We start from the raw sequence: 19,352 nt of genomic DNA on the forward strand, positions 1-19,352 counted from the left end.
AGCCCGACAGGCCGCCCTCACCCACCGTTACATCGCCCGCCGACACGACAGCTGCCCCAACGAGGCAAGCTTCGGCGCACAGCTGGTTACTTGCTATCTGTTTGCTTCCACTGGGGACCCACGTTCCCGGTCCGCGGGATTAACCATCTCCCACGCCATTGAGGTAAGCAGATCAACATCCATGGCCAAGGCCGACTATATATTATCGCCGCCGCCCTGCTTGCCCAATGTTTCGCTCCCGCACCCGCCGTCGCCCCCTCGTCCTGCCCTCCCCCCCGCCGTCCCTTAGCTGCACTCGCCCTGCAGCAAAGCGGTCGCCAGTTCCCCGTCACCGCCAAAAGAGACGCTGAAGCCAATCTCCCACCATGGCGCGCGCAGGCCTCCTCTCGACCTACCTCGCCCTGCTGGTGGCACTCCTGGCCATGACGATCAAGGCGGCCAAGTTCACGCCCGAGGTGCTGCTGAGCGCCCCGCGCCGCTCCGCCGGCGTGCCCAACGCCGACGGCTCCAAGGTGCTGTACACGGTCTCGACTTACTCGTTCGCCGACCACGCGTCCACTGCCGAGGTCCGTGTGCTTGACGTCGCCTCTGGCGAGAGCACTGTCGTCTCGGACAACGGCGATGCTTCCGAGCCCACTTGGCTCGACGGCTCCGACATCCTGCTCCTGCTCCCCGGCTCCAATGGCACTACGGACGTGCTGGTTGGCCCGTATGATGATTTTGCGAACAGGTTAGTTGTGTTCATTTTCAATGCAATCGAGACTCTTCATTCCGTGTCCCAATCACGTGCACGGGAGCAGCATCCAACTTATGGGGGTGGTTGGATGCTGTATCCGGATGTAAATGTGCAGGTTGACTCGCATCTACGTTCGGATCTCCCTTCAACTACCCACGAATGAAGATTGGACACGGAATGACGGAACCCTATGTAACTCAATATTCCCTGGAGCTCGTCAAAGCTGCAAAACTAGCGGTTTTCGTTGCTTAGCACAAAACCACTAGATTCAACATCCCAAACGGCAATACCACTATCTCGACTTTACATAATGCTAACTCAATTGTAGCAACTACACGGCCGGCAACATTGATGGCTCCGCCAGCAGCGTCAAGGTAGCTTCGCTCGGTGATGGCAAGTTTGCATTTGCCATCACCGCCCTCGCTAAGCCGGATGGCTCCATCTACAACGCCGAGAAGGCTGCTTCGGTCCCTTCCACTGGCAGGTACTACGAAGCCACCTTTGTCCGTCACTGGGACACATACCTTACTCCCAACCGTAATGCTGTTTGGTACGGTACTTTGGCCAAGGACGGCGAGGAGTACAGCCTGTCTTCTCTTGTCAACGCTTTGAAGGGTACCAAGCTTGAAAGCCCGGTTCCTCCGTTTGGTGGCACCGACAACTTCGACGTTAGCAGCAGTGGACTGGCTTTTGTTGCCAAAGACCCTGAGCTGCTACCCTCTGTCTGGACCAAGATCAACGTATACTATGTTCCCCTTTCGACCTTCACTGAGTCGACCGCCCCTGCCCCTGTCCAGGTCGAGACTGCTGGTTTCCAGGGTCAGAGCACTTCCCCTGTTTTCTCCCCCGATGGCAAGTCTCTGGCCTTTCTCCGTATGAGAGAGATCCAGTACGAGTCCGACAAGCTTCAGCTGTTTGTCGTTTCCGATGTTTCCAGCGCTGTTGCCGTGAACGCTCTCCCTGCTGCCGGTAACCTTGGTTCCTGGGACCGCAGCCCGTCTGCCGTTACCTGGTCTGCTGACGGCAAGACGCTGTACTTGACCGCTGAGAATATCGGCCGTGTTTCCCTGTACTCTCTTCCCACTCCCAGCGGCAACGCTACCAGCAGCAAGGAACCCACTCTCATCTTCAACGACGGTGCTGTTTCTGACGCGCATGCCCTTGAGACCGGCGATGTCTTCATCTCCGGCACAAATCTCATTGACAACTCCGTCTACTTCCTCCTGACCCCTGGCGAGGAGCCCGTTCAAGTTTCCTCCAACTCGAAGAACGGTGCGCTTTTCGGTCTGTCCCGTAGCCAGGTTTCTGAGATCTGGTATCCCGGCGCTGCCAACGGCACCAAGATCCACGCCTGGGTCATTGTGCCTTCCAACTTCACCGCCAACTCTACCTGGCCGCTCGCATACCTTATCCATGGCGGTCCTCAGGGCGCCTGGGAGGATTCATGGTCCACAAGTATGTGCTAACCGCTCCCTTAGTCTTTGAATACTCGGCTAACCGTCTTACATCAGGGTGGAATCCTCTCGTGTGGGCCGAGCAGGGCTACGTTGTTGTCACGCCCAACCCCACCGGATCAACTGGCTACGGCAAGGCTCTCACCGATGCCATTCAGGGCGAGTGGGGCGGTCTTCCTTACCAGGACATCGTCAACGGCTTCACGTACATCGAGAACAACCTCAAGTACGTCGACACGGACCGGGCGGTCGAGCTGGGCGCGTCGTACGGCGGCTACATGACCAACTGGATCCAGGGCCACGACCTGGGCCGCAAGTTCAAGGCGCTCGTCACGCACGACGGCGTCTTCAGCATGACGGCGCAGCTGGCGTCGGAGGAGCAGTGGTTCCCGGAGCACGACCTGGAGGGCAAGTACTGGGAGAACCGCGAGTCGTGGCTCGAGTGGGACCCGTCGGCGCACGTGGACAAGTGGGCGACGCCGCACCTGATCATCCACAACGAGCTGGACTACCGCCTCACCATCGCCGAGGGCCTGGCTGCGTTCAACGTGCTGCAAGGCCGCAGCGTCGAGAGCGCGTTCCTGTCGTTCCCCGACGAGAACCATTGGGTCATCAAGCCGGAGAACAGCCTGCTGTGGCACACGGCCGTCTTTGATTGGATCAACTCTCGTGTCGGCCTACCGACGTTGAGCGAGCAGAGCGAGAATGCGCGCGCGGCGAAGGCGGGCGCGTGGGGGAATAGGGAGAGCGATCTTGGCTTGAAGGCTTGATTCGTTGAGGTCATAATGCATTTGGATGTTATGTACGGGAATATGTAATGAATGACCATGATTGGATCAGTTTCAATCACAAATCTGTGCGTGTGCGGTCGGTCGGTCTGGTGCCGCGTTGTCATGTGTGTGCGTCTTGCGCGGTGGGGATCTGAGACGCTATAAAAGACTGCGGACTGTCTGCCCGTTCTCCCTCTCTCTTTCTCTGCGTACAAGATGGGACTGAAGGCATGCTTCAACTAGGCAGTCAAAAAAATGTACTTGCCTTGTCGGGATTTGGAAGTAACAGCCGTCACGGTGCGGCGGTCTTTCTTGGTTCTTGATGCAAAGCGACTGTCGGCGGGGTTCTGTCTGTCTGTCTGGTCAGTCGAAAATGCATCTGCTGAACATGCTGAGGCACACTGTTATACAACGCCATCGCTGCTCGTCATCATCAAACGTAAATGATGCTCCTGAGCAGCACCGCTCGTCACTTACAGCCTCGATACTGCCAGACAGACTGGTCTTTCCGCTGATCACACGCGAAGTGGAACCCCAATCTGAGACCGAAGAAGTGCGTTTACTTATTGTTGTGTAATTGTCTCCGTCTTTTGACGACGAGTCAACGATGATGACGATATCTAGAAAACGCGGGAGAAGGGTGTGCTTTTATGATGGGGGAATTAGTTGCGAGGACATGGCGGGGATATGATCATGGGTGAGTGCAGGGAGAGTGGCGTCGACGTCCGCGTGCGGCTTTGGCATATGACACTGGGGACGCTGCTGTGACGTGGGCTGGAAGGGGGTGAGGGGGTCATGGGGGAGGAGATGCGGCTGCAGGTGCATATGTACACGTGGCTGGTACCCGACGGACCATGCCACCGGCGCGGCTTGGTTTTGCTTGTGGTTGGTTGGGGTGCGGAAACGAGTGATGCAGGTGAATGAGCAGCGGATCAGCTGCTGTGTTGTGAGAAGCTGGGACTCCAGGTGCCCGTGAGCGGGGATGTGTGGGGAGTGCTGAGTATAAAGGTGCTTCTGATATGTGTGAGTCGTCTTTCGGTACTTGATAAAGGCCGCGGGTATTCCTGTGATAATCTACAGGCACCGTTGAGTTAGACACTGGAGTTTTCTGGGTGCACTCACTACATCGATTATTACGACTCGTGAGGCGTTGTCTCGCCTGAAACGCTAGTAGCAAAGAAGGGCCATACTGAGTTTCTACAGCTGATGGTTGCGATGGGAACTGAATTATAATGCTTACAAGCAGCATTTCGGATGTTTGATGATGGACTCCATTATTACATGAAGAGGTGGCGCCTAAATACCCACTTGGTGAGGGTTACAATGTTATAATCCCAAATTTTTTATCCTTAGGAGCGAGAGGGAGATCGAAGGACTAAGTCGTGTAATGGTAACTACGGCTACTAGTGAACGATTGTGGTGTGGATACCTGTTGCGGAATCATGGTTCTACTGGCTCCCAGAGTCTGCGGGATACGGCTGTTGTGAAAAGGCAATTCGAACAGCTTTATTTGAGGCACGTGTGGGAATCATGTCTATGGTGGCGAACGGTCACACGAGAAGGGTTGAGTCTGCTTTCTTTGGAATGCACTGACAGGATATATCTGCTCCAATACTGACCGAGTACCGCGACACTGACGTTACACTCAGAGACAGACGTTGCTACCCATGAGACCATAGACAATCCTTCAAGACACCGTCGTCATGACTGCTCTCGTGGAGCGGTTAATTGGCATAATCTGGATTTGGTTCCCATCAAACGACTTCACTTGCGGAAGTACGAGAGCTCTGTATGCCATTGAGGTTATGCACTACTCATCATGACTACCTGTTGAGGAGCATCGACATTGTCTCCTAATCGTCTTTCTCTCCATCAACTCATCTTAGTACTGGAAAACATCATCAGCTATTATCTAAATACTGTGACTTCTCTCACGGTCGCCCCGGAAAATATTTTCCATCGGCTCTACCACTCCATCAATGCATACCAGTGGCCCGATATTTACCGCATTGCACTTCGCCAACGTCTCACTGGTGTGGCGCGCTTCTTGTTCCTGGCACTGGTCCACCCTCTTTCTCACCAGCTTACGATGCTTCACCTCTCCTACGACGCATGAGAGCACTATCCTCGATATGCAAAGTAGAGTTTGTTGAAGTTTCACAGGCATGTGGGTTAGAGACCGACAATCTTTGTGAAGGGCGCTACATGACTTTCCTTATAGACAATTTAAGGTTGGGTGGAGGTGAGCGCGAGGCGAAGTGACGCTGCCTGGAACGAGATCAAGAACGCGGAGAGAATGATATATTGTGGTGCGGAGATATGCAGCCAAAGGAGGCAGGCCATTTACGTGCATTATCCGGTCTGTAAGGCCGTGAGTGATTTCCGCCGGGTGAATGGATGCTTCAACTGCCCGTTGATGGTAACTTACAAGGTGAGAAGAGTGAATGATTCGGCGCACCACGGCGGTTGGACGGCGGGGTTACATAAGCAAGTCGGTTCAATCACTGCCGCATCTGCGTCTCTTAACTTCTTCCGCCGGCTCTTCTTCTTCTGACCTTCAACCTTGCACCTCATTGCAATTGCGTCCACTCAAAGCATATCCATGCCGGCGTAACCGTTGTCGATTTCCGATCCACTAAAAATGAGCGTAAGTCACCTCAACCCATCTGTGACTATCATTGAATCACTTTTGACAACCACTAAGAGACTGTCGGTACCGCGTCATGACCCGGATTCCCACCCTGGTACCACACCAATGAGCGTTGCGCCAACCAAAATCTCCTGTGGCCCTAGGCTCCAAGCACTTCCAGAAGAGCTGCTACGCAAGATCGCTACCCATCTTGTACCCACGGATATGTTCAAACTGCGCCTGACCTGCAAGATGATGGCTTTCTCCATGTACGATGTCTTCATCGATAAGATACTCGAGAACCCGCAGGGAAAGCTCAGCGAGGGAACACTTGTTTACACCCTTCCAGCGAATATGCAGACCATCCTGGGCATCACCGAGGATGACCGAGTGGCGCAAGAGCTTCGTACTTTGACCATCGGTACGGACTACCCCACCAACTGCCAGGTTCGCCTGTTGGAGACGGAGATTCGTGGACTTGGTGTCAAAACTGCCATCTCCCTTCGCCATGCTCTGAAGTCAATTGTCGAGGACTACGAGCAACAAGTTACAAGCAACCGGGACAAGGCCAACATGACGATGCTGTTTGCGCGGCTGAAGAACCTCAAGACGGTCCTGATCGGCCCGCATCACATCACAGTCCCCAGGGGAGGTGTCCTTAGTTGCTACTGGCAGCGTCGCCTCTTGTCGAGTGACTACAACAAGTTGGCGAGGACGGGATTCCGAAGCTTCGGTGGGCTGCCGTTCTGGGAGGCGCAATACCAGGAGCCATCCCAGCATGACCGCATGCTTTTGGCCGTCCTCTCCGCGTTGGCTGCTAACCAGACCGAGCTGGAGAATTTCAGCGTTTCGCGCGGCTTTCGCAAAGGAGTCGTCAGTATCAGCACATTCGATCAGCTCCCCGATGGCTTGTGGAAGCGGCTGCCTACCTGTTTTGCCGGGCTCAAGACGCTCAGCCTGGCGGTCAGCAATGCTAAAAGCTACGAAGCCACCTTCCTCTTGCCGGAGACCTGGATGGATGATAAGCCATCGCGTGGGCTGCAACGACTGCTCGCCATGACCCCAAATCTCGGAGTTTTTGAGCTGGCCGCCAACTACAAGACCTCCTTCGGGCCCGACTTTACTGAAAGCATCTTGCGAGCCCTTCCAAAGAAGCTGCGGGACATACATCTCCACAACTTCGTGGCCTATTCCACTGCGCTCATGCAGTTTCTAGACCAGCGCACCTCGACCTTATACGCCGTCGGCTTCACTGACGGCCACCTCATTGGAGGATCCTGGGCTGCGGTGTTCGATGTCATGCTCAGCTGCGAGCTGGGATCCTTCAAGCTCGGGCCGCTCTACCTCCTGGAGGAAGACTGCTACCACTGGTCAACCTTTGCAGACCATCTCCCCGTGCCCCGGGTCGATGTGGACAAACTCGACCGGGAAGTTGTTTCGGGCATGTATCTCAACGGCTACGAAGCACAGCATCCCGGCTTCGCCAAAGCCCGTACGATATGTGGATACGCGAACGCTCCTTGGGCTCCAGGCCGGTACAACATGGGCGTGGTGGCGGACGTTCATGAATTGCTGTATCGCACCAGCACGCGGCACAGTATGTGGGGACCCCATTCTTATGACGAGCCCTTGCAACCGGGGTTTAAGAGATGGGAAGCCGGTCCAGGCGGGTTTAGCGTGAGTCTCATAGCTGTTCGAAGATTGGGAGAAGCGTGACTAACGCAATGTAGACGTCAAAAACCGCCATTTCCACACACATGGCCATGTTCGCCAAGAAGAAGTTCGCCAACAGGCCGGACGCGAAGACGGCGTGAGAAGTATAGGTGCGAGAGGATTTCAGGTTCATGAAGGAGACAGCTCGAGGGATGCTAGATCAGTGACGGAGAGCTTACGACCTCGGCTGCTTTCGTTCAGACCATGGTACTCTTCTCGAAGACTTAGTTGTAAATAGTGAATGGATTCTCTAAGCCTGTATCGTACCACGCGGAGCCGGGCCCAGACGCCACGCTGACTCGTGCACGGCCAGAATATCTTTCTAGAAGCGGCAACCGGAGCATCCGCAATGACTCGCGTGAGTGGATCACCGAACACCCTTCATCCTAATCCAACGCCCAAGAGACCCGAGCGCTCGCCGTGTGTCGGCGGGAAAATGGAGTGCCGGCGTCGAAACGTGTCAGTCAAACCTCAGCCCGAAACCATGTGAAGACACACGGCAACACGGCCCAGAGAGCCAAAGCCAAGTCTCCTCCCCCCGTTCGGTCCAAGATGAGCTCCAAGCTGCTTGCCCCCCGGTCTGACAGCACGCGAGATCGACGCCCGTCTCACAATCTCCCCTGTGCGCGTCCCGCGTGTCCGTTCCCCCCTCCGCTTCTCCCGCGATAATAATCGACACTCCCCTCTCAGGCTCTCCGTGAGGGTTGAAGAAAGCCGGCATTGACCCCCCCGCTCGTTCCAATCCGCGCCCTGCCATCCAAAAATACGAAGCCAAAGCAAGAAAGTAGATCGCCACACCACACCGCACGAACGGGTCGACGTCACTACATCCAACCGGCCGCGGGCGCGCGCAGACCGCCAAAGAAAAAAAATATCAAAACTCCCCTCCGTGAAAAAACACGCCAAAACCGCAAACACAGTACACCATGGCCGTCACGTCGATAAAACCCGGCGGCGCGGGGCCCCTCACGACCGTCTTCACGACGCCGGACTTCTGCTCGTCGGGCGCGTGGAGCGACGTCGGCACGCCCGCGCTGTCCAGCTCCATCTGCATGCCGCCCGACGGGTGGACCGAGTACTGGAACCTGCGGGCGGGCTTCTTCTCGCCGGCCATCTGCCCCTTGGGCTACACGCGGGGCTGCGCGATCCCGACGTCCCTCGCGACGGGTATATCGCTCGGTGGGCCGCTCGCGACGGACGGTACGCAAACGGAGACGGGCCACATCTGCTGCCCGCGCGGCTACACGTGCGACCCGGGCGACTCGTTCTACCAGCCGTGGCCGTACAGCAAGTGCCGCTCCACCGCCGCGACGTCGTACACGACGTCCAACGAGATCACGCCCGCCTTCGTCACCACCACGTCCGAGCTGGTTTACGCCATCCAGGTGCGCTGGCGCGACGCCGACCTGTCCCGCCTCGAGACGAATCCTACCGTCTACGGCCAGATCATGACGGCGACGTCGGCCACGGCGTCCACCGCCGCTCGCACCACCGCCGCCGCAACGGCGTCGAGCACCGCCGGCGGCAGTAGTGTTACGAACGGTAGCGACGACAGCAGCGGCGGCAGCGGCAGCGGCCTGTCCACCGGCGCGCAGATCGGCATCATCGTCGGCGCCGTCGCCGGCGTCATCGCGCTGGCCGTCGGCGCGTACCTGCTCTGGCGGCGGCGGTCCGACCAGAAGCGGCACCGGCTGCTGCTCAGCCAGACGGCATCCGACCAGGAGATGAAGCCCGGCGACTCGTATCACCACCTGTCCGAGGACAACCTGGCCGTGCCGAACAATGGCGGCGTCGCGAACAGCCCCGTGTCGCCGGTGACTCCTGGTTCGGCGGGGCCGCCCTCCACGGCCGCGATGGAGATGCAGGGGAGCACCGCGTTCGCGGCGGAGCTGCCGGCCAGCCAGATGCATCCGGTTGAGGCGCCGGCGGCGAACGCGGTGATTGCCGAGTTGCCGGGCGATAGCGCCTTGTTCGAGAAGGACGCGGGGAGGGATGGTAAGGCGTGAAAGAGTGTGAAGAGGAAGAATAAGAAGAATCATTTCGCTGGGAGAAAGCCACGCAGGTCTTGATGGTGGTACCCCGGGGGGACGTCCGAAACGGAGCAAGAAGACTCTGGAGCGAACCGGAATTCGTTTCTAGAAGCGACCTCGCCCTTCGTCAAAAGGGTTCTGCTTTCATTATCATTGGATTGAGTCATCCACTTCAACTGTGGACGTACAACCGACGCCCGCGAATTTTGACCCGAGTCAAATAGCCACCGCCATCACCCGCCACACCGGGCGGACACTAAGCCACGTCTCAGTCTGTGGAAACAAGGCGAGAGGGGTCGTTGCTGGTCGGAAAGACGGCAAAGAGTGTATATGCGGGGAGCCCTGCGAATTCCATGTCTAGGGAAACCACGCTTGCTCGAACTGGCGGTGAGGATGATGGGAATGACGAGAATGGTAATCAGAGCGCGTGGAAGGTGATGGGGAGCTCCCCTTACTTTCAGCTCTGGTAATTCCCGTCGAACGGAATGGGTCCCTCTTCAGCCCTTTTTTTTCTTTAGCTGATCCCGGAGGTCCGTATTGAAGGGGCTTCGTGAAAGGTCGCGTTGGAGGTAAGGAGCCACAAGGCGAAGGTGGCGACGATAGTTAGAACGAGAACGTCGTAGACGTCGTTGGGGCGTTTGACGATTCACTTCGCGGGTTGATTTACGGCAAGACCAGTGCAAGTATAGGAAGTTAATGTATAATCAAGTTGATAATGGGTATTGGATCTTCCGGCCTATGGCGTCTTTCTATCTTCGACCTTTTCCGTGAGTCCCGTCGCAAGGGCGGAAATTTTCCTTTTGGATCCCCTCATGGTATCATTCCTCGTCGACCAGATAGAGACGGCCGGCCCATTCTGCTATATCAATGCTGAATGTCGTGCAACTAGGCACGGTGCCTGCAGGAGGGCAGTGGAAGCATGCAGGTCGACGGCGCTGACTCGGTCCTGCAAATGTGATCGTGGTTCCTAGATGAGAGTTCGTAGGCTTTCAGGACGTATCCATAGGCTCTGCGGCAACAGTCTTCTTGTCGTTACCAGGTTGGGCGGGCTTGGAGCCTTCAACTCGTGCTCTCTTGGCTTGCTTTTTGAGCTGGCTCTTTGACGGAGCCTTGCCTTGCTCAGAGACGTTCTCGGAGCTCTTTGCCATGCCCTCGGCTTTACGCTTCTGACTTTCTTGCTTATTCTTGGCCTGGTTTTCTTTCTTCTCAGGCTTCTCGCCTCCATACACGACGTCAATGACGCCCCTAAAGCTAGTCCGCTTCATCTGGGCGCTGACGACGGCAGCACGAGCCTCTTTGGATACAGCCTCGTGGCCGCGCTCCTGGCCTAGGCCCCAAACAGCAGCAAGGTTGATCACGTCCCAAGGCGCTCGGCAACCAACAGCCGACTTGGCCTCGCTGCTTATTATCAGACCCCTACCTCTTGAAGCGCGAATCAGCTGTGTGGTGTTCTGAATGAGGTTCCTCCGGGCGGAGCTGTCCTTTGCCATGATGCCGGGCGCATAGCAGATCTCAAACTTCACGCCCCGCTCAATGGCTTGCGACAGCATCTTGAACTTGAAGAAGAAGCCAAGCCGCTGCGTCATGTCGATGGAGATGATGTCGCAGTCCAGCGACTGGCATGCTTGCTGCAGCGTCTTCTCATCAACGGGTCTTACAGCGAGGATGTCATATGCTGGCGCGAGGTTGTTGATGCGGTGGTTCTGCGCCGTGTCGGCCAGGACGAGGGTACAGCGGCGCAGGATGCGGACGTGCTTGGGGACGGCGAAAGGCAGCGGATCGAGAATCGGGGATGTCTGCTCTGGTCAGTGCTTGGCGCCAGGTTTCAGAGTGAAGCCAGCGGTACCAGGTCGGCGGGGAGCTTGCCGGACAGCGTATGGGACAGAGCGACGACGTTGTAGCCGACTGCGAGACGTTAGCCGCCTCAGCTGCACCGTTCGGGGAGGCGGGCTCACGATCAGCGAGGAACGCAATGGTGCGCGGCAGCTCGGGATCCTTAGCGGACCAAGGGACGTTCAGGTCGTAGAACATTGCGAGCGAGGCAGCCAGCAGATCGTCCGTGGCTAGACGGAAGGGTTGTCGCGAAAATTGTCGGGCCCTTATGCAGTCCGTTGAGACCCTAGATGGAGCCGGGAAGAATGCAGTACGTCGCGCGGGGAATTCTTTTTGCAGCCCGCAGCCTATAAGGTCAGGTCGAACTCGCCGCGGCCGGTGCTGGAGTAAGGCAGAGTGGCAGCGCGATGCAGCGACTACTCAAGCGGGCGCGCCAGTTGTGGCCTGAGGCCGCAGGCAACAAGGATGCCGGCGATCGCAGGCCCGGCCCCGCGATCAAAACCACCGCAACCACCACTTCCAACCACAGCCCGCCTGCAGTAGCCCAACCACCCCGCTCCCGCGCCCCCAGCACCACCACCGCTGTTGCGCTCGCCCTCGCCGTTGCCGTTTTCGCCGCGTTCGTCTCGCTCGCTCTCTCCCCCAAGAGCCCCCAAAATACCGCCAGGGTGTCGGAAATACGAGTGGAAAACATAGACCCGGCGCCCAGCATGGCGCGTGTTTACGCAGGTCGGTGCCTGCCCAAACCGTCTCCGCTTTGTGCTGACCCCGAGCAGATGTGAACGCGAACATGCCGCGGTCCTACTGGGACTACGACTCGGTCAATATCTCGTGGGGCGTTCTCGAGAACTACGAGGTTGTCCGCAAGATCGGTACGCTTCCCCGCTCGCTGTCGCTCCCTGGCAACGCCTGCTGACGCCCGCGCACCAGGTCGGGGCAAATACTCGGAGGTGTTTGAGGGCATCAACATCGTCAACTACCAGAAATGTGTCATCAAGGTCCTCAAGCCTGTCAAGAAGAAGAAGATAAAGCGCGAGATCAAGATTCTGCAGAACCTCAGCGGTGGGCCCAACATCGTCGCTCTGCTGGACGTCGTTCGCGACAACCAGGTTCGTGTCTCCCGCTCAACCCGCATGGTCCGGCCCGCAAAGTAACGGTGGCTAACCGCGCGCTCAGAGCAAGACTCCATCGCTGATCTTCGAATACGTGAACAACACCGACTTCAGAAGCCTATACCCCAAGTTCCAGGACTACGACGTGCGCTTCTACATTTTCGAGCTGCTGAAGGTGGGTTTCCCGGCTCTGTGTTCCAGTGCAAGGCTGACGCGTACAGGCCCTGGACTTCTGCCACAGCAAGGGTATTATGCACCGAGACGTCAAACCGCACAACGTCATGATCGACCACGAGAAACGCAAGGTCAGTACCGCCGTACCTCCGCCTCTTGGGATTCGCGCTGACTTGCGTTTCGCACTAGCTGAGGCTCATCGACTGGGGTCTCGCTGAGTTCTACCATGCCGGCACCGAGTACAACGTCCGTGTGGCGTCCCGCTACTTCAAGGGCCCGGAGCTTCTTGTCGACTTCCAGGAGTACGACTACTCTCTCGACATGTGGTCGCTTGGTGCCATGTTTGCCTCCATGATCTTCCGCAAGGAGCCCTTCTTCCACGGAAACAGCAACTCGGATCAGCTGGTCAAGATTGCCAAGGTCTTGGGTACTGAAGATCTCTTCGACTACCTCGACAAGTACGACATCGAGCTTGATGCTCAGTACGACGACATTCTCGGCCGCTTCCCCAAGAAGAGCTGGCACAGTTTTATCAACGCCGAAAACCAGCGGTTCGTCAGTAACGATGCCATTGACTTCCTTGACAAGCTTCTCCGTTACGACCACCAGGTAAGCTCCAACACACTGGTTTTTTACAATACACAGCCTAATTTCAAGCAGGAGCGTCTTACCGCCAAGGAGGCCATGGCCCACCCGTACTTCAACCCAGTCCGCCAGGCGTGCATGCAGAACAACACGAGCTCTTCATGATTGACAAAACGTGCCTCTTTTGATTAACTACCTTCTACATCTTCGGGATCTCGGAGTCCCGAAGATGCGGCACCTCGGTATCGCTCGATAGCTGCGTGAACTAAGGACTGAAGACCCACGGCCAGAGCATTCCGCCTCCTTCCGATCCTCACAACATCAGTTCGGTATTTCCCGGGGGAGACGAAGACCCAGCGGCAGGAGCGATGGGGGAATGAAGCGCGGAGATTCAAGCGACGGCGGGGGCATTGGCGGAGGCGAGTGTGACTTTTCTTTTGCGTGCAGCTGTAGATACCAATAATCCAACGATACTCCTTATGACACGTTGGATATGACTCAGGTCAATGGCGATTGCGTGCTTGTGATGAGCAAGAATGAGTTGGTGCGGTATGACTAGGAATGACGGACACAAAAACGCTGACTAAGGCTGCAAACGAAGCAAAGCAGGCGCCAAGCTGGAGATTGTCCCGCTGCGGCGCCCGCAGAAAGTTGGAGTCACAGCTACCCAGTCATTGCTCTTTACCCCTCCCCCACTTGCTGCCCGTGGGCAAAATATTCAAAACGCTGTCGCGCGCGCTTCTCGGGCGCCCCATTCTCCGCATATCGCGCCCTCTGCGTCCTACACGCGCATTTGCCTACAGAATGGCTCTCAACCACGCCTCCCACAACCCGAGTATGTTCTCTGCCTGCAATCCTTCACTTCGCAAGATTAGCTGACGATGGTGCCACCATACAGCGGGCGAGAAGACCGGCCCCGCCACCGGTCCTCCTCCTCCCGTCTCGAGCGAAACCGCCGCCGCCGTCTCCGAATCGGCGAAGCAGGACCCTGTGGGACAGCAAGCGCCGGGCAAGGATGGCGAGGTGACGGAGGGCGAGAAGCCCAAGACCCCGAAACAGCGTACGGATACCCAATTCGACTCGAGCTCCTGCTGAAGTAGTGGATGCTGGCGAGGTTGTACTTTAGCTCATGAATCGAGGGCTGACTTGCGGACATAGTCGAGAAGGAGCGCCAGAAGGCCGAGAAGGCGAAGAAGTTCGCGGAGAAGGAGGCCAAGAAGCAGGCGCTGGCTGCTGCCACCACAAAGAATGCTACCAAGAAGAAGGTCGCCGCCAAGGAGGAGACCAAGCCGTACGTTGAGGAGACTCCCAAGGGCGAGAAGAAGAGTACGTCAGAGTCCACCTGGTAGGACAGCGAGTTTGGTGTGGCTGACTCCGCGCAGTTCTCAAGTCCCTCGATGACGAGTACCACAAGGCCTACATTCCCTCCGTCGTCGAGTCTGCATGGTACGACTGGTGGGAGAAGCAGGGCTACTTCGAGCCCGAGTTTGGTGCCGATGGCAACGTGAAGCCCGCGGGCTACTTCGTCATCTCTGAGCCCCCACCAAACGTCACCGGTGCCCTTCACTGCGGCCACGCCCTGGCCAACGCCCTCCAGGACACCATGATCAGATGGAACCGCATGAAGGGTCTGACCACCCTCTACCTGCCCGGCTGCGATCACGCCGGTATTTCTACCCAGAGCGTTGTCGAGAAAATGCTGTGGAGGAGAGAACAAAAGACCAGGCACGACCTTGGTCGCCCGGCGATGGTCAAGAGGATTTGGGAATGGAAGGGCGATTACCACCAACGCATCAACAATGTCCTGAGGAGAATGGGTGGCTCTTTCGATTGGTCGAGGGAGGCTTTCACCATGGACGAGAACTTGTCCAAGGCCGTTACCGAGACTTTCGTCAGGCTTCACGAGGAGGGTCTTATCTACAGATCTGACCGTCTCGTCAACTGGTGCACTACCCTCCGGACGGCTCTGTCGAACTTGGAGGTGGACAACAAGGACATCGAGGGCCGTACTCTCCTCGACGTTCCCGGCTACGAGCGCAAGGTCGAGTTCGGTGTGATCACCCACTTCAAGTACCCCATTGAGGGCAGTGAGGAGACTATCGAGGTCGCCACTACTCGTCCGGAGACCATGCTCGGTGATTCCGGTATCGCCGTCCACCCCGATGACAAGCGCTACAAGCACCTCGTCGGCAAGAAGGCCAAGCATCCCTTCGTTGACCGCCTCCTGCCTATCGTCGCCGATACCTACGTCGACCCCGAGTTCGGTACTGGTGCCGTCAAGATCACCCCTGCCCACGACCCCAACGATTTCACCCTTGGACAGCGCCACAAGCTCGAGTTCATCAACGTGCTTACCGATGACGGTCTGCTGAACCAGAACGGTGGTCAGTTCGCTGGCCAGAAGCGTTTCGATGTTCGTTACACCGTTGTTGACGAGCTGACCAAGCTTGGCCTCTATGTTAAGAAGGAGAACAACCCCATGAGGATTCCCCTCTGCCAGAGGACCAAGGACGTCATTGAGCCAATTGTCAAGCCCCAGTGGTGGATGCGCATGAAGAGCCTGGCTGAGCCTGCCATCGCGGCTGTCCGCAATGGCGATATCAAGATTCGGCCTGCAACCGCTGAGGCTGACTACTTCAGGTGGCTCGAGAACATTCAGGACTGGTGCTTGTCGAGACAGCTGTGGTGGGGTCATCAGGCTCCCGCCTACTTCGTTGAGATCGAAGGCGAGAAGAACAGTGATTCGGATGACCAGTACTGGATTGTCGGCCGCACCGACGAGGAGGCCCAGGAGAAGGCGGCGAAGAAGTTCCCCGGCAAGAAGTTCACGCTGAGACGTGACGAGGATGTGCTGGACACTTGGTTCTCGTCTGGTCTTTGGCCGTTCTCCACCCTCGGCTGGCCCAACGAGACTCCCGACATGGCCAAGCTGTACCCAACTAGCATTCTCGAGACTGGTTGGGATATCCTGTTCTTCTGGGTCGCCCGTATGATCATCTTCGGCCTGAAGCTCACTGGCAACGTTCCCTTTAGGGAGGTCTACTGCCACTCTCTCATCCGTGACTCGGAGGGTCGCAAGATGTCCAAGTCTCTCGGCAATGTCATCGACCCCGTGGATATTATGGAGGGTATCCAGCTTAACCAGCTTCACGAGAAGCTGCTGGAGGGCAACCTTGACCCCAAGGAGCTCAAGACTGCTACCAAGTACCAGCAAACATCTTTCCCCCAGGGTATTCCCGAGTGCGGTGCCGATGCGCTGCGCTTCTCCCTTGTGTCGTACACCACTGGCGGCGGTGACATCAACTTCGATGTTAAGGTCATGCACGCTTTTAGGCGTTTCTGCAACAAGGTTTACCAGGCCACCAAGTATGTGCTTGGCAAGATCGATGCCGACTACGTCCCGCCGGCTACGGCCGACAAGACCGGCAACGAGACGCTCGCCGAGCGCTGGATCCTTCACAGGCTTAGCGTCGCCTCCAGGGACATCAACAAGGCTCTGGAGGACCGTGAATTTGCCAAGTCGACCCAGATCGCCTACCACTACTTCCACGATGATCTTTGCGACGTCTTCATTGTAAGTGCTGCTGATATATGACGCAGTGGCGACTAGCTCTAACTGTCGTGTAGGAATACACCAAGCCCATCATCCAGGACGGCACGCCCGAGGCCCGTCGCTCCGCCGTCAACACACTGTACACGGCGCTCGAGGGCGGTCTAACGATGCTGCACCCGTACATGCCTTTCCTCACCGAGGAGCTCTGGCAGCGCCTGGTGCGTCGCCCCGAAGACAAGACGGAGACGATCATGCGCGCGGCCTACCCGCAATACCGTCCCGACTGGGACGACGCCACGTCCGAGGCCAGCTACGAGATCATCCTCGACGCCGCGGCCGCGGCCCGCAGCCTCGCCGCCCAGCACGGCGTCAAGGGCGCCAAGGCGGCCGTCAGGCTCGCCAAGGCCGACGACAAGGAGGCGGCCGGCAGCATCGTCAGCGTGCAGTGGCTGTCGGGCAAGGCCATCGGCGAGGTCAAGCTGCTGGCCGAGGGCGACGCGGAGCCCGGCGAGGGCTGGGAGAGCAGCACGAGCGAGAAGGGCAGCAAGGTCTTCGTCGAGGTGCCTGCGAGGCCGCTGAGCGAGGAGAAGAAGGTGCAGGATCTGGAGAAGAGCTTAAAGGAGACCAAGGTGTAGATGGTTAGATGAAAGACGGAGATTTCAAATGCCTTAATGATGATGGATGGGTAGGTAGATAGAAACCTATCAGAGAAGACACGGAAGACGGAGAAAAAAAATTCATGTGGTTTGTTCAGTTCAATGTTTAGGAAATCTACAATTTTTTCTGTACATCGTATGCATGTGAGTATAACGACGCACTATCCCACCTAAGGATCACTCCATTCTCCCTCCCTCCCTCTCGCATATCAACACAACGAAACCCGATTAATCCAACCAATTTCCCCTCCAATTTACAAACCGTGATCTTCGTCTCCCGGGTCCGCTCTCCCCCCTCCCCCAATCGTTTTTCTCTCTATCTCTTTCCCCCCACATCCCTCTCATTCAAACACACTTCCCCCCCTTTCTTTCCTCACGACGCAGCAGCAGCAGCCGCCGCCTTAGCCTCCACGGGCAACGAATAATTCGCCGCCGTAATGCCCGTCCGCCACTCCCCCGCATTCACCGGCTCATACCTCGCCTTCTCCTTCTCGCCGCCAGCCTCCCCATCCATAACGATAGGAGCCACCATCGTGTCGGCGCTCGGGTGGACGAAGAAGGCGGTGGAGTAGCGGGCGGGGAGCATGGGAGAGGAAGAGGGATTGGGAGGGGAGACGACGCGGTGCCGCGTGCTGCGCAGGCGGTCGTTGGACCAGCGCTGCAAAAGGTCGGCGACGTTGATGACGCAGGTGCCGGGCAGCGGCGTCGCGGGTAGGAAAGTGTTCGTGTGGAAGGGGTCGACTTCGAGGCCGCCCGTGGCGTCTTGGAAGAGGATCGTGCAGAGGCCTTTGCGGGTGGTTAGGCGAAGGGGACGTAACGCTGGTGGGGGTGGGGGGAGGGGGGAGGAAAGGAGGGGAGGGAGTAGAGAGAGGATCGACGCACCGAAATCAGTGTGGGCGTGGATGCGCGAGTGCTCGTCCGGGTTGGCGAGGGTCGCGGCCGGGATGGGCATGTAGTGCAATAGGCGCAGCTGCGGGTCGGCGCGGGCTAGGTGGCGGACGAAGAAGTCGCGGGGCAGGCCGATGGAGAGGGCCAGGGCGGAGAGCACCGAGAGGGAGAGCTGGTGGCATTTGTCGTAGAAGATGCGGAGACGCGGTTCGAAGTCGGGGAGCGCGGCAGGGTCGGGGACGTGGGGGTTGTTGAAGCGGCGGTATTCTTAGTGGGTGTTGATAAGCAGTCTCTTTCTTTTGTCTCTTTAATATGAGCATCTTACCGTAGCATTCCTTGTGGTCTGGTTTCCTGCTGGCACCGACTTCTGCCCCGTCTGCAGTGTAACCTTGGTTCACGGCAGGGTCGGACAATGCGTTGGCAAGCTTCGCGTCGATGGGTTGGTCGAAGTAAGATTTGCTCTAAGAAGTGTTATTATCACGGAACATGACGAGCATTTCGGGCTAGTGATACATGGTACGTGGTGTTTCGCGCCCTCCGGTTCGGGCGGCGACCGAGCGATTACCGAACAAGGAAGGCACTTACCAGGGCAAACATGTCGGCGACTTCCTCGTCGCTGATGCCAAAGTCCCTCAGGTAGACCCAGCCGTAGGTGTGGAAAGCATCATACAGCTTCTGCGCCACGGCCATCTGCTCCGACTCGGGAGCATTTGGATCCAGAAAGGGCGCAAAGGAGATGACGGGAAAATTTGCAGACTCGGCCATCTTCGAGCAGGTGGAGAGGAGGGGATTGTGTGAGCAGAGGTGGAGGACAGAAGAGGTGAGCTATTTGACTCAGGCGCTCTTAATTCCGCTCGAGCCGCAGGATTACTGAGGGAAGGAAGCGTCGTGCGATAGTGGTGCTGGTGCCGGCGAAGGTGGGGTCTCTGGTCCTTGTCGGATTTGACGCGGGGTATTTCTTCTCAACACCACTCATTCGCCCATATCTACTTCGCTATCGGTGCCACCCTACTTATCTCACTGGCCGCAGGGATCCATTGAGGTCTCTCACGGCATCATGCACCCCACCCTCAGCCGCGGAGGCAACGGTACCTATCGAGTCCTCGCCATGCTCCGCGGCCGCCATGCCGAAAGCGCGTATCCGGCGTCCGGCAGGCCAGGAGCGGTGGAGCAAGCGCCAGGGATGGCAACGCTTATATGAGGCGTGATCTAGGCTTTT

At 57.5% G+C, this 19,352-nt stretch overlaps 7 protein-coding genes across 7 annotated transcripts; 5 read left to right on the forward strand and 2 right to left on the reverse strand.

Annotated features, from left to right (window-relative positions):
• Positions 1-365: 365 nt before the first annotated feature.
• On the forward strand, positions 366-2,960 carry SLS55_009820 (uncharacterized protein; the record flags this gene model as incomplete). The annotated part of the gene is made up of 3 exons (XM_066781214.1): positions 366-730; positions 1,065-2,191; positions 2,248-2,960. 3 exons carry the CDS (start codon positions 366-368, stop codon positions 2,958-2,960), a joined length of 2,205 nt encoding a protein of 734 aa, XP_066628216.1.
• A 2,755-nt stretch (positions 2,961-5,715) lies between these two features.
• SLS55_009821 (uncharacterized protein) lies at positions 5,716-7,403 on the forward strand (the record flags this gene model as incomplete). The annotated part of the gene is made up of 2 exons (XM_066781215.1): positions 5,716-7,266; positions 7,320-7,403. 2 exons carry the CDS (start codon positions 5,716-5,718, stop codon positions 7,401-7,403), a joined length of 1,635 nt encoding a protein of 544 aa, XP_066628217.1.
• Positions 7,404-8,228: 825 nt separating this feature from the next.
• SLS55_009822 (uncharacterized protein) lies at positions 8,229-9,308 on the forward strand (the record flags this gene model as incomplete). Its single annotated transcript, XM_066781216.1, has 1 exon — positions 8,229-9,308. One exon carries the CDS (start codon positions 8,229-8,231, stop codon positions 9,306-9,308), a length of 1,080 nt encoding a protein of 359 aa, XP_066628218.1.
• Positions 9,309-10,321: 1,013 nt separating this feature from the next.
• Positions 10,322-11,363, reverse strand: RPP1 (RNA-binding RNA processing protein rpp1; the record flags this gene model as incomplete). The annotated part of the gene is made up of 3 exons (XM_066781217.1): positions 10,322-11,128; positions 11,179-11,237; positions 11,288-11,363. The coding sequence occupies 3 exons, from the start codon at positions 11,361-11,363 to the stop codon at positions 10,322-10,324; spliced, it is 942 nt and encodes a 313-aa protein (XP_066628219.1).
• A 512-nt stretch (positions 11,364-11,875) lies between these two features.
• On the forward strand, positions 11,876-13,201 carry CKA2 (Casein kinase II subunit alpha'; the record flags this gene model as incomplete). Its single annotated transcript, XM_066781218.1, has 7 exons — positions 11,876-11,894; positions 11,942-12,037; positions 12,096-12,274; positions 12,342-12,452; positions 12,499-12,582; positions 12,641-13,060; positions 13,112-13,201. 7 exons carry the CDS (start codon positions 11,876-11,878, stop codon positions 13,199-13,201), a joined length of 999 nt encoding a protein of 332 aa, XP_066628220.1.
• A 639-nt stretch (positions 13,202-13,840) lies between these two features.
• CYT20 (Valine--tRNA ligase, mitochondrial) lies at positions 13,841-17,224 on the forward strand (the record flags this gene model as incomplete). Its single annotated transcript, XM_066781219.1, has 5 exons — positions 13,841-13,871; positions 13,935-14,096; positions 14,195-14,362; positions 14,419-16,610; positions 16,664-17,224. 5 exons carry the CDS (start codon positions 13,841-13,843, stop codon positions 17,222-17,224), a joined length of 3,114 nt encoding a protein of 1,037 aa, XP_066628221.1.
• Positions 17,225-17,618: 394 nt separating this feature from the next.
• On the reverse strand, positions 17,619-18,898 carry SLS55_009826 (uncharacterized protein; the record flags this gene model as incomplete). Its single annotated transcript, XM_066781220.1, has 4 exons — positions 17,619-18,031; positions 18,128-18,400; positions 18,459-18,594; positions 18,719-18,898. The coding sequence occupies 4 exons, from the start codon at positions 18,896-18,898 to the stop codon at positions 17,619-17,621; spliced, it is 1,002 nt and encodes a 333-aa protein (XP_066628222.1).
• Between the last annotated feature and the right edge of the window lie 454 nt (positions 18,899-19,352).

The sequence above is a fragment of the Diplodia seriata genome, assembly GCF_021436955.1.
Source record: "Diplodia seriata strain FDS-637 chromosome Unknown scaffold_11, whole genome shotgun sequence".
NCBI lineage: Eukaryota > Fungi > Ascomycota > Dothideomycetes > Botryosphaeriales > Botryosphaeriaceae > Diplodia > Diplodia seriata.